At 36.6% G+C, this 14,519-nt stretch overlaps 2 protein-coding genes across 10 annotated transcripts in view; one reads left to right on the plus strand and one right to left on the minus strand.

Annotated features, from left to right (window-relative positions):
• The window catches only part of fry (microtubule binding protein furry), a 177,739-nt gene that overhangs the window by 58,381 nt on the left and 104,839 nt on the right, over window positions 1-14,519 (minus strand). For all 8 annotated transcript variants that reach the window (XM_028171001.2, XM_089732027.1, XM_089732013.1 and 5 more), the window contains one exon: window positions 219-341. In XM_028171001.2, coding sequence (XP_028026802.2) covers window positions 219-341 — 123 coding nt within the window. The remainder of the gene's footprint in view (window positions 1-218; window positions 342-14,519) is intronic.
• NGR-A18 (neuropeptide receptor A18) overlaps window positions 5,750-14,519 on the plus strand; it is a 40,458-nt gene continuing 31,688 nt past the window's right edge. The window contains exon 1 of one of the 2 annotated variants that reach the window (XM_089732061.1): window positions 5,750-7,536. In XM_089732061.1, coding sequence (XP_089588187.1) covers window positions 6,655-7,536 — 882 coding nt within the window. In that variant the 5' untranslated portion in view covers window positions 5,750-6,654. The remainder of the gene's footprint in view (window positions 7,537-14,519) is intronic. The other variant, XM_028171005.2, reaches the window with a different exon arrangement.

Consider the following 14,519-nt stretch of genomic DNA (forward strand, 5'->3'; position numbering starts at 1 on the left):
CTATGTCATGTTCTTCTGTCATGTCGTATCTAGAACAGTCGTTAAGAGAGTCTCTATTTACGTCATGCTCCTGGTTTTCCCAATGTACGTGAGTAATGGAAGTCATTTCCTGTTTGATGGGCAATGTGCCTCTCTGCCTTCGATCATACCTAGGTGACTACACCGGGCGAATCACTTATGACGTACTTTATCGTAATGTATTATATTCTATAGCTTACCGGAGAACATGGGCATGGTGAGCTCAGGGTGTAGTTGGGATAGTTGCCTAGATAGATATAGCTGGGACCTGCAGTAGGTTGTGCAAAGAAGCGCATCCAATGTTCCTCGACCCTTGTCCGAGCCTGCAACAAAATCAAGAACTTTATTAGATAACTACCTAGTATCCGTCCGCTTCGCTGGGCATTTAAAATTAACATTATTATTTCTCACTCCCACAAAGATTCTCAACATTAACGCCCCCGCACCTGGTGTAGGAAGTCCAACACTCATATAAATATTAGCCTATCCATTAAGTACATGTATTTTCTACGTGGAGACCAAGTTTCAAATCAATCGGATGCACGGTTCAGTAGTTATAACGGAACATCCGTAAAAAACACTGTAGATTTATATATTAGTATAGAAGATAAAGATAAAGAAGCCTTTATTAACAACCTTAATTCATATTTAGGTACATACTATTCATTTAATTATTATTTATTTATATATGTAGAACTTAGTAGTTCTGTAGTTTCTTTTGACGTTCAACAAGTATGTACTTTCATTTAAGTTGAATGTTTTTTTTTTGATTTGATTTGATTTGATTAAGAACTTTATTATATTACCTATATGTATTTTAATAGATAGAGCTAGGATTGTTCACGTATCACTGTGACTCTTATTAGATACATATAAGGTAAGTATTGATACGAGTTGCACTTCTGCGTTCGTTTATGGTGTTAGGTCAGAAATGTTTACTGAAAGTTGTCCACAACAACAAAGTTTTAGTAGCAGAGCAATGTACTAATGCACACTATTCGATTATCAAAACATAGTTTGTTAGAAAAAGAATCAACATCCTAAAACAATAATACTTTAATATTTTCCATTAATTATAGTTGAGAAAATCAATCGATAATTAGATTAATCGACATTAATAAAATTTGAAATGATGTATTACTTTTTTTTAGACTTAGCTCCACTAGTGTTAAGTATGTAATTAGGAGGATGGTACTACTCGAGTACATGACGATCAACACTACATGACGATCACGACCACTCTGTCAAGAGTGACACGACTGAGAAGAAGAAGAAGAAACTACTCGAGTATACTTATAATACTCCTACTAGTAATAATACAAAATTTGTTGGTTTAATATCTATAACACTACGTTAATCCTCCATCGTGGAATTCAATTACAATGTGCTAAGTACGCCTTTGTTTAAAGAAAGGTATTCGCCTGCTGCAATAGAATACACCTGGTATTCGCATTGCTTCAGATGAGTACGCCAGGCGAGTTATCCTGTATTGTCATAAAACGACAACATCAATTCCACGTAATAACTAAATTTTAATTTTCACCAAACCGACGTGTTAGGTTAGGCGTACTATTTAAAACGCAACGCTAAAATGTGTAATTATATAATTTTATTATATTATTAACTAGTTTTTGCCCGCGACTCCGTCCGCGTGGAATAGTTACTTTGGCATAACTTTAAATTTTACCCCCACTTCATTTACGAAGAAGTGAAAATATTTTTTAATTATAGAATGTTAAGGAGCTATTTAAAACCATATTTTGAATCATTCTTTATTGGTGCTCCACTTGTATTGGGCCTTACCGTGATTTTATATAGTCTATAGCCTTCCTCAATAAATGAGCTATCTAACAATGAAAGAATTTTTCAAATCGGACCAGTTGTTCTTGAGATTAGCGCGTTCAAACAAACAAACTTTTCAGCTTTATAACATTAAGTATAGATTAGCATATAATTAGACACGGAGGTTAGTTGCAATTGTTTATTCGTTCATGGAATATTGGACCTATATCGTAAATGTCCTTTTTGATAGAAGTCCTACGCTTCATTTCGAACGGTTCTTATTATACAAAATCATAATCATAACTACGCCTGTTGTCAATTGTAACATTTTATTTATAAATTAATTACAAGGTATCCTTTTCTTTATCTTATTTCCCTATAAATTGGTCTGAATTTGTCTCCAAAATTAGACATTACTGAGATTTCGGCAAGCTGACACTGTGTTAGAGAACATTTTACGGACAAATTCATGAGTAGCAGTTAATCGAAACACAAAACACATGTCATTGTAAATAATATAATTGCTTAATAAATACGGGGGTTTTGGTACTTTTTTATATTATTGGGTATGGTCGTCTTTTACACAATCTCGTTTGATGTAGCTTCTACGTCACAGCTAATGTTAATTCATTTGGTTTATTAAATAACTGTTGTTCATTTACCGATGACTTGTTGTAGTATGTTTCTGTCGAAGAAAAAGAAATCATTCTACGACAGAAGAGGGCAAGCATGAATAAAATACTCAAATAATACACGAAAAACAAATATTACATTTGAGGAAATTGTGGAGTATCACGTCTTAACGAATTGAATTTCTCTTTGAACGATAAACCTTTGGGGGTAACATTAAGGAAATATCCTCGAATAACACAAAACAATTCTTAAAATAGATTCAGTAGAATTTGATAAAATAGGATGTTGCTTTGTGGTTTTTATTCATTCTCTTTAACATTGTTTAACAATGGTCCTTTTTACTGTCAAGATGGGTGGACAAGCTCAGGGCTCTCCCGATGTTAAGTGATCAACGGAGCTCATAAGTATCCACCACGTCAATGCCGCCGCTCATCCTGAGACATGAATTCTAACTATCCGGCTTTACAGTATAACAGCAACGCGCTCTTAAAAACCGAAAAGCCTACCTACCCGTGCGGGCTCACAACAAGTTCTATCACCAAATATTACTACAGATTAAAAAAAAAATATAATTATTATAAAATAAGTAATACATTTTAAATATATCAATGTGACAAACGTTTTTCTTTGTATGCTCGAATTAGGATATAAACGGATATATCTCACCTGCCGATACTCCTGAGTGTCTGTTACAACATTTGAACACCGGTGCCTCTACTGCGCGGTGCATATTGTACCGTCTACCTCGAGGTGGACTTTGAGAAGTACATATCAATAATGAATAATGAAAGACGTGTGACAGCCTCAGGGACAAATCGGTTACTATTGTTGGGTCCTTTACAATGTGAAGAGTTCACTCCTCGGATAATGTGCTCGATTCGAATATAAGTCAGACGCAATAACGTCCGAACCTCATGTTTTCTGTTCTTAACTTGTATAGGGATATGTTGAGCCGCGTGCCTGGTGATGAGTGGTCATCGTGGTCATCATCAATGCTTTGGGTACAAGGAACATAGCTATAATAATAATAATAATAATAATAATAGGGGGGAAAAATACACTGAGAAAATACAAAAATATATACCACTAGCATATGAAATACGACAAATGTGGCATCAACACACCGTTAAAATTATACCCATAATAATTTCATCAACCGGACTCATTCCAAAATCATTACACACATCGCTCTCAGAACTTGATCTTAATAAATATTCATACATCGCTTTACAAAAATCTGTAATAATCGACACCTGTTCCATAGTGCGACGATTCCTTACATCCACTACTCAAACCCCTACAACACTACACAATGAACCAACTCACTTGGCGTAAGCCCGTGCTAGGTTCACACTTACCAGCATTAGCTGAGAAAAAAAATATCCATAACCCATAATAATAATAATTTATTTATTAGCCTTGAAAACATTTACACATAACAGTTTGCTAAAAACTCTCCACACTAGGCACTGCCTGTCTCGTGGAGAGTTTTTTTTACAGGAGTATCTTAAAACTAGTAATAAATAATAGCTCGACTGTTTTTTATACAATTAACCAGTTAGCATCGTGAATTGTACCTAAATATTTTTTGATAAACGTGACTTCCATTCCATTCCACCATTGTTTCGGAAGTTTGGAAATAAGAGTACGTCTAGAATATGAAAGTATATTCGAAGCCGTTCAAGAGAGTTCACCGTTAGTCAAAATTTGTAAAACTTTGTATGACTTCCATTTCTCTAATAGCCATTCAGTAAAATTTATTTCATTACCTTTCTACTAAACTTAACTATATAGTTTGCCATTTTCAGCTTTGATATGTGGTCTACGCTTTATATTCTGCTATCGGATGTCAGTATTTGGCAACTGAATGAAAATAGTAAAAAATTTCTCGCGATTCAAACTATTTCCATATCGATTATTTCTTCAAAATGTAAATTATATAAAATTAATCTAAATCTTGGACAAGCAACAGTGATTAATATATGTGAGTTAATAAAAATCTATGTAACTAAAAATCTATTTCAAGGTGAGTCGCGGTACAGTGATGTTGCGATATCAAAGCCCCCGGTAACTACTTAACACTGGGTTGGCTGTGAGTGAGTTCACTCATCTATGCAATAACAAAGGTAAATTAGTGTGGTGATTCTTAGGTTTTCGAAATGCGAGCAAATACAAGACGAGCAAGCGATTGAACCATTAAGGTGTTTGCTAATCCGTTGTATGCTTTCAAAGATAGATAAACGGACACAATCAAACAGAGCTAAGCGGAGAGTACAAACGAATGACAATAGCAATGACCGGCAATCAATTTCAATTCTCAATGAACATAATTAAAATTAATATATTAATTTCTTCATATAACATGAGGATTTTAGCTGTTGTGTTATAATGTTTGACAAACAAGAGTTCTTTTGATTCTGGGAATCTGTAGAACTGATATTCTAACGACAGTTGGTCAGAGTCGAAATTTACTTGTCCGTCGTATTTCGATGAATTATTTAAAAATATTTGTTATTTTATTGTGCTTTACGGTCAAATGGAGTGACGGGGCCCAGTGGACGGACGAGAACGCCCACCTCCATCTATAAGGTCGATGTCTGCATTGCTTGGAGCACCGGCCATCCTACTCTACGAGACTCAACGGACGATCACTTCGCGGCAGGTACAAGCGGGACGGTGTTACGGTTCTGTGACGGTTTACAATTTAACAATCTCTCTTATTGGTATTGTGCAGCGTGGGGAGAGTTCTAACTCTAACGCGCGCATTTTTTAAAAGTTTCTGTACAAAATCCATCTGATATCTGAAGAATTTCTTTTAGCTTATTTCTATTATTGAATGTATCTTGTTATTTTTTTAGTAGCCGTTGGATTTTTTTGCCTTAAATTGCAAATTTATACGGTTCGAAAAACTCACGATCCAACTAGCGTTAATTGGGGACAGACCTCCATGTAGGTATGTGTGTAAATCAAATAATCAATTGTACAAAAATATAAGCGATTAATATGTGGGCATACATTTTATTAATTGAAATAGTTATACAACAATAATCGTAGCACTCTCTCATGAAGATTAATGGGCGAACGTTATTCTCTAGCCCAAACTGCACTCATCGGATACATCGATGGGTTGACACGTGATGAAATTTTCAATTGAAGGACTAGGTACTTAGTGGCAGAAATAGGTTGGTACCAGTCAGCGCGGGCTCACATAACGCGCTAGAACTAGAACTAGAGAGAACTAGAACAATAATAATTATCATTTAACTCACACAATAACACTTGTTTTTTGGCATCGACATTATAGTATTTATTTATGTAGTTGTTTGTTTGTCTATGCGAGTCCCTAATTAAACTACATATAATAAATATATGAGCTGTTTCTCAAACAATATTACATTAATACCCGCGGAGCACATAAATGTAATTTGAACATTTATATTAAAAGATCAAGTCAATTTCATGAGATGGAAAAAGATATCTGAATAAATCAAATAATTTCAATTAATCTATACATATCTAGATATTTTTTACGTTGTGTACGGTATATAGTTTTAAGGCAATAAAAATAACGATTCAATTTGATAATATATATTATGGTGCGGATATCTATGCGAAGCCCTAGTTAGGAGAAAGAAAACACGCCGTTGAAGCGGCTATCTTCTATTTTTATAAGCAATTTACACTGAACAACGTGACAACGGCGACCAGTTAGTCCCCCGGGTCCTATTCGAAGCCGACCGCCGAGTATATGAAGTAATCTACACTTCTACGACGCCACATAATTATTCAATCTTTACTTTTCTATAAAACACTTCGTTACGGTGTACATGGAGGTCGTGGCGATGTAAGGCATAATGGGTTCTATGGTGTATAATTTACGATTTCAAATGTAATATCAAAACCGATTGTCGTCCCCGCCCTTTTTGATTTGAGTAACTTATCACTAAATAGATAAAATAGAGGTGTTGGCTTAACGTCACTAACAATGTGACAAATAAAAATGATTTAAGGATAAAGTAACAAGTGCCGAGAACTTGTTGAAGACGTGCGTATGGTGAGAATGTGGCGCTCTCCCCCCAGACGGGCGGGGGGCGGAGTTCCACACCCGTACAATGCACCTATGCAGCGTCGACGCACCCCTCCCGCCACCTGCCTATTTAAGGGCTTGCTCAGAAATTCACGCTGTCAGTTCCCGCCGAATCCCGGCGGCGACCGGTCGTTATGTGCCCTCTGCCCGCGAACGAAACCGATTATTACCTTGAAAGTTCAGAGTATTTTAATGCCACTTCGTCTTATATCTCTGCCGTAAACGAGACTTTTTTTGATATCGCTACAGAAAATATTGCAACTCTTTTGAACGTTTACTATACGCCGCTGCTGGTGGCGCTCGGTTGCATCGGTAATCTTCTTTCGGTATTCGTTTTCTATCGGACTAAGTTGCGACTGCAGTCCACCAGCCAGTACCTAACGGCACTGGCTTTATCAGACACCGTTTTTCTGTTTCAACTGATCCCTCCTTGGCTGAACGCGGTTGAAGTTACCGGTTTATTTTACAAACACGGCTTTTGCCAAATCTTTGTTTATGTCACGTACGTGAGTTGCTGCATGAGCTCGTGGCTCGTGGTCGCCTTTACGGTAGAACGTTTCGTCGCGGTGCTGTACCCGCTCCGACGCAATGCTCTGTGCACGGTCACTCGCGCCCGTCACATTATCTTCACTCTTCTCTTGGCGTCATCGCTCATCAACCTGCCGGTGCTGCGGTTCGCGGTTCCCTCGAAAAATGATTGCAACATAGATTTCGAGTACTTAGACCAGGCGGCGCGGTTCAACCTTGTCGATACGGCGCTGTCATTTTCTGTACCCCTATTTTTAATCACAATATTGAACACATGGATAATGATCGGCGTGTGGAAGCTCGAGCGGCAACGGCGTCAGATCATGAAGGAGGAGATGGAGAGGGCCCGCGCGCGACCGTATCGCACCACGGGGTGCCCGCGCTCTCAGCACCGAGTCACCCGCATGCTTCTCATCGTGTCGTCGGTGTTCGTCGTGCTCAACCTGCCCGCCTACACGATGCGAATCTTGGCCTATGCATATAATATGGTAGGTTATGTTTTCATTATTATACATATGATTGTCTTTTATTTATGTCAGCTGTAGCGCGTATTGTCGGCGAGACCACCGTTCGGCGGCGAGGCAGTGGAGGCGATTTGGTTGACGCAGAAGGCTGTAAATGCTGGCGATGACGAACAAATTTCTCATTATGTGTATTTTCATGTTATACCTATGTATGTTAGCCTTGTTTCAACGTGCCATGTCCTTTTTGATCACAAACGCGAAATTTGGCTGGCAAAGCTGATGAGCTATAATTTTGCGCGAAGAAGTAGATCACTCTCATATTTTGATGTTTATACAGTTCGCGGCATAACTAAATGCAATATATTGCTGTCGTTTTGAATACATATTTTGCATGAAGTAGAGATTGTTTTTTTTTAGTACAAAATTAAAATTTAGAATATTTTTAATAAGTGCCGTTGTAACTTTTACACACAAATATACATTTAACAGAATAAGGGGAACGTTTCAAATCCAGGAAAAGTTTAGACGTTATCACATATTGGGGCTATTACTATGACGCGTTGTCTTTCTTTCATCTCTCTTACAGAACAACATTTAGTGGCTGCATTGTTATTTACTTTGACGCTTTCTGTGGCTCTTCATTAGTGTAACAATCTACACACATACGTGTAGTGAACATTAATATTTTATCAGGAGAGATGTATTATCTTTTTTTCATTTGAGGCCGGTGAAAATACGCGTAAGGCGTTGGATATAAATTCAAATTAGAGTCGTAGATAATACAAGTTGACTTGTTACCGGCCGGGCGGGGGAGGTGCGGCACGTGAACTCCGTACAGCTCGTCTCCATGATTTTACTCTGCTAATTATAAAGATGGCACTATGGTCACTTTGTTTAATTATCTATATATTAATATACGTGAAGCAAGACTTTGTAACCCTTTTTACGAAAATTGCGCGGACGGGGGAGTATAAAATTTCTGACACTTAAGAGAATATACAGAAGGAATGCAGAAAACATTTTTTTTATTGGATTAATAATACAACAAAATCAATAAAAAAACAACACACACTACCATGTATTTGACACGCACAGATATTTGTTTAAACTCATCGTGTACTGTCAAACTTTTGTTATTGCTTAAAGTCTGTGGTCAATAGTGGAGAATAGATTAATGTTGTTTCATCTTTAATATTATTTGTCTATAGTGTAGTCTTGGCGAAATCTGTGATTATAGAAGTATAATAGTCTTTAACAATAGGACCATAATAATGTGCAAACTTATAATTTCAATTAATTATAGTCGACTACTGCGGGACCACTAGTTAACCTAAATAGTCTTCGTGTATATTTAGTAACTTTATTTACGAAATTATTATTTAAAAAAATCATCTACGTATTAACAAAATAGTGGTTCAGGGCTAAGTCGCAAACGGATATTGAGAGAGACAAAAATCAGTTTTATTTTTAATTAATAACTTACATGAGTTCACCCATTCGTTGTAGCCACCTCATGGCAAATGGTCACTGTACAAATCGCAATGTGAATTACAAAAACCCATTAAAATCATCTCGAAAAAATTCTAAGGTTGAGTATACAAAACGGCAGTATTTTTTTTTTGTTCCATCTATACTAATATATAATATTCAAAATAGTTTCAAAATAGGGGTTTAAAAATAGCTTCTTTAACATTATATAATCCAAGAATATTTTCACTTTCTACGTAAATGAAGTGGGGGATAAAATTTAGCGTTATGCCAAAGTAACTATTCCACGCGGACGGAGTCGCGGACAAAAGCTTGTTTAAAATAAGAAAACGAGACAACTTCCCTGAGGTGGGCAATGCCGTAATGAATGGCCATTCCAGGGATAGCGTTTAGTCGACCACGACAAAAGTTCTCTGAAGTCGCGGAATAATAAAAATATGCTATAAATGAAAATATTTGCTTCGGCTCCATACAATGCAACATTTCTGTTTGCATTTAAACAGCAGACTGAATGTCTGTCAAGTATTGACATATCGACCGAGTTATTTGTATGTTAATTTATTTATAATGAACTCTTAGGGTAGGAAATAACCTAGCAAATAGTTAGGCAATATTAGGAGTTGTCAGCTTTTTTTAATACGGTCAGATTAAAACTTCAATCGTTATTTTAAGATGAAACAACAATACTTAACTCATGTTTATGAATGACATTCGCAATGAATAAATAACATCGTGGAATACAAATCAAAACCCATAAATACATGCGTAAATACCGGAGACATAGGCCTCCATTTTCAAGTTGAGTGACAGCATTAACTTTGAGGTGTATATGGGCTTTGGTATTCATTATAGACTCCGTGGCTCGTGAGAACATTTTCCTGTCTACGTAATTGAAAAAATTATCATGACTTAAAGTTCTGAAAACTGGAACGCACGCGATCAAAACAATTTCAAAAGAAGCTGGATCAAAAACCGTATTATATAATAGTTACATTTTTGCTCTGTGCTATAGTAAAGTGAATGAGCGCACGGACCCTCTAGCGTTAATTGTTTAACGGAGAGCCCATTAAACGTGAATGTCGCCATTCACCGTCAGAAACGAGGTCAAAGGCCCAATTGCATTGTATGACTGACGGGCGTCGTACTTTTTAAGCCGAAACTTATGATTACATCGCGGCAGAAATATGCATGCATGCATGAAGTCGTCGTGGCCTAAAGGATAAGACGTCCGGTGCATTCGTATATAGCGATGCAACGGTGTTCGAATCCCGCAGGCGGGTACCAATTTTTCTAATGAAATACGTCCTTATCAATTGTCCACGATTGACTTCCACGGTGAAGGAATAGCATCGTGTAATTAAAATCAAACTAGCAAAATTATAATTTGCGTAATTACTGGTGGTAGGAGAGTCCGCGCGGGTGGGTACCACCGCCCCGCCTATTTCTGCCGTGAAGCAATAATGCGTTTCGGCTTGAAGGGTGGGGCAGCCGTTGTAACTGAGACCTTAGACCTTATATCTCAAGGTGTGTGGCGCATTTACGTTGTAGATGTCTATGGGATCCAGTAGCCACTTAACACTAGGTGGGCTGTGAGATCGTCCACACCTAGGCCATAAAAAAAAATATATATATTCAGGCTGGTGGTGATAAGCGCTCGTGTGGGTTAACAATGCGCCTTAAAACCACTAATTATGCATTCATATAAATTTTGATTAGTTGATGTCGTTAATGAACACATTTTAAGTATGTATTTCACCAGAAATATTGATATATTATCACAGGAAAGAAGTAGCGGCAGGTAGTGGGCCAGATTACTTAGCTTATTGGTACCTCTCTTTGTTCATATTTCATTAATTTCATATTTCTCTTTGTTCATATTTACGCTTGGAATACATAAATATTATTGAAGAACTGTTTGATGGTGACGACTGTGAAGTTTTAGAACATTTTCATGACTAGTTCTTGTATTCAAAGACGATATTTAGAGTCAAAAACAAAGATTGATTCAGGAAGCTCAATACAGTGAATTTTATAAGCTTCCTTTTCTAGACAAACCCTGTCATCGTATAGCGGTCGCGACACAGCGTTAAATTACGTCGTAAACCGTCGCACAGAAGCACATTGACATAGTTCTCCGAGCTTTTTAGACACTATAGCAGTCCAATATCGCGTTTTCCTCATTACATCTACTATGTGAATAGAACGCTTTTCTAGGCAAGCCTTGGTTTCTAATCGAATATATGTCTAATACTATAGATATTACTTTTAAAGTTTTGTTATATACATACATATGCTTCATACTTGGAATAGGATCATTATAAATGACCTATTAATTTCATAACTATTAAATACTTTCTTACTTTGTCTGTCAGTTTAGTTTTACACTACAATTAAATTTGATCTATCGGAATGGAATGCGTAATAAAGGGTGGTAGAGAACATTGTGAACCTATACTTGTAGATACTTATAATTCAGCCTATTTCTGAAGCGCAGCATTCATGCGCTCCGATATATAAGTATAGGACAGAACAGCTGTTAGTTAAACCCTATCCTCATGACACAAAGTGGGTTTTTTATTGATTACTTGGAACGGTGAAAGAGCTCACAGTCCCCCGGTCTTAAGTGGTTACCGGAATGCATAGTTATGACAACGTGAATGTCGCCAACCACCTTGTAGTGTTAATTGAAAGGTAAATGCGCAAATTATAACTATTTGTGGGGTTGGTTTATTATTACACGATGTTATTCCTTTATCATGTAAGCCATTTGCGAACATGAGCTAAGTAAGTATTACATTAGAAAAATTGGTACACGCCGAATTTGTTTGTATGGCGCGATTTGAACCCCAACATAGTGGTATCGCTCGAAGCGAGTAGTCCAGGCGTTACATCTTCTAGAGCACGACGATTTCCTAAATTGACTATTTAGCAGTGAGGACTAACAGCAAAATCGTGCAGTCAATGAAGTATCTTCGGAGTAGTGTTAAGGGACTGTGTTCGCTCATCTGAAACTATATCAATAAACAGCACTATGTTTCCGTACCATTGAATCGCCGTCAGCTTCACATTATGATATAGCTCGTTAATTTCAAATGTCGCGATATTGTTTGCATTGAAAATGAGCAATGCGAGGTCGATGGTCCACGGCGTGTTTGCACTACATTATCGTCTCATGAAAATTAATTCACTTACACAAGAAATAAAGGTTGGCATTTTTTGTTAATATGAAAATAAATTACGTGATTTCAACCGTGCTTTCAGCAGAATGTTTGTTCATATAAATTTCACACGGTTAATTGTTTGATTTTAAAACTACAGATTTAAAAAGCTACCTATTGTTTTCTTAGTTTCCTATATTTATATTGATTAGTGGCCCGTCAGTAGTCGAAATTCGACTATAATTAATTGAAATTATAAGTTTGAACATTACTATGGTTCTATTGTCAAATATTATTATACTTCTTTCTAATCACAGATTTAGCCAATACTGCACTATAGAAAAATAATGTTAAAGACAAACAATATTAATCTATTCTCAATTTGACCACAGACTTAAGAATAACAAAAGTTTGAGTTGTAATTGTAGTATCAAATACATGGTAGTGTGTGTAATATTTTTAATAGATTTAATGTTTTTTTTATTGCATAGTTTAAAAAAATATTAACATTCTGCACTCCTTCTCTATATTCTCTATAAGTGTGGGAAATTTCATACTCCTCCGTCCGCGCAATTATCGTAAAAATGGGTACAAAATTTTTGATTCACGTATTAATATATAGATTTGTATTATACAACGATATGATGTCAAAAACGCAATAAGTGCGAAACGACGTCAAAGCTTTAATCGTGCTTACGAAGCGCACGCAAACTTCATAGCGTTGCTAAAATGAATAGCAATAACCAATAAAATACTGTCATAATAAAAAAAAGTTTATCAATTATAAATAATTAAAAGTACAACTTTTTAATGGTAAGAAAGTAAATTAACGACGTCGTTTTATCATCGCGGGTTATTCGATCTCATTCTCGGAGGGTACAGGGTTCAAAACTTGCGTCATTAAAGCCTTAGAACATCGATACCGCACTTTAAAGAAACTGAGAAAGCCGAGACTTAAGTCTAAAGTTTTATAAACGTCTAGATTCTGCTTTTTTATTTAACTTTAGTTGGGGAGTAACGCTTATGTTATTAATACCATAAATATATCGCAAATTTCTGATTCTACGAAATTTCGATTCGATTCATTATTATTATTTATTTGAATTGTATTTTTTTGACTTGTTTTTTCGTATAATGTAAATATGTTTTCTTATTTAAAAAAAAAAAAAGTAAATATTTGATAAAATCCAAAAAAAAAAGCCCTCTGAGTTTGTTACGCCGGTTCTTCTCAGGACTGTGGCTTTTTTTGGAACCGGTGGTAGAGTTAACATTTTCTTTTACATTTTGACATTCAACAAGTGTGTTTTTGATGACATCCAAGTTGAAATAAATGATTTTGAATTTGAATATATGAAATTTCGGATTTCTACAAAATGAAATATTCCCATAGTTTATAACTATTATACTGGTGGTAGGACCTCTTGTGAGTCCGCACGGGTAGGTACCACCGCCCCGCCTATTTCTGCCGTGAAGCAGTAATGCGTTTCGGTATGAAGGGTGGGGCAGCCGTTGTGACTATACTGAGACCTTAGAACTATATCTCAAGGTGTGTGGCGCATTTACGTTGTAGATGTCTATGGGCTCCAGTAACCACTTAACATCAGGTGGGCTGTGAGCTCGTCCACACAGCTAAGCTATAAAAATAAATAAAAAGTATTTCCGGTCTATTACTACCATAACTATTGCTGTGCATCGGTAGAGGCGTACTTAACATTAGTTTGAGAGCTCGATTGCATTGAATGGTTGACCAACCGCTCAAACATTCGTCTTGCGACTCGTGCGCGTTACGCGGCTGAAATATATGCTCATGCTGGCCCACAATGTGGCCATCCGGTTATTACTAAGGCACGAAAGGTAATAGTATACTCTTATTTCATTATAATAACAAAAAAACTTATGGAATATCAATTGAGAGGAAAACTAAAGTAGAAAAACTTTAAAACGGTGCAAAATCCATAATATCTACTGGTGGTGGGACGTCTTGTGAGTTCTCACAGACGGGTACCACCGTCCTGTCTATTTTAGCAGCGAACAAGGAATTCGTTCAGGTTGGAAGGGCTGGGCGATCGTTATACTACTGTCAAACTGAGATTTACCGTTCACATCTCCGGGTGCGTGGCGGAATTTATGTAGTTGGTGTCTATGGACTCTGGTAAACAATCACATAGCACCAGGTGGGCTGTGAGCTCTTTCACTAGTCTAAACAATAAAATCATAATTCAAAAGCAATTCCACAACAAACATAGTAACAAGTGAAGAAAATATCACACTTCAAGCTATTCGATGTATTTAACATTTCAGCTAAGTTCGTCATACTTAGTCTGGCCATAAATACTGTTTAAACAAAATATTACATTTGAA

Source organism: Bombyx mandarina, chromosome 01 (genome assembly GCF_030267445.1).
Source record: "Bombyx mandarina strain Sakado chromosome 01, ASM3026744v2".
NCBI classification, from domain to species: Eukaryota; Metazoa; Arthropoda; class Insecta; order Lepidoptera; family Bombycidae; genus Bombyx; species Bombyx mandarina.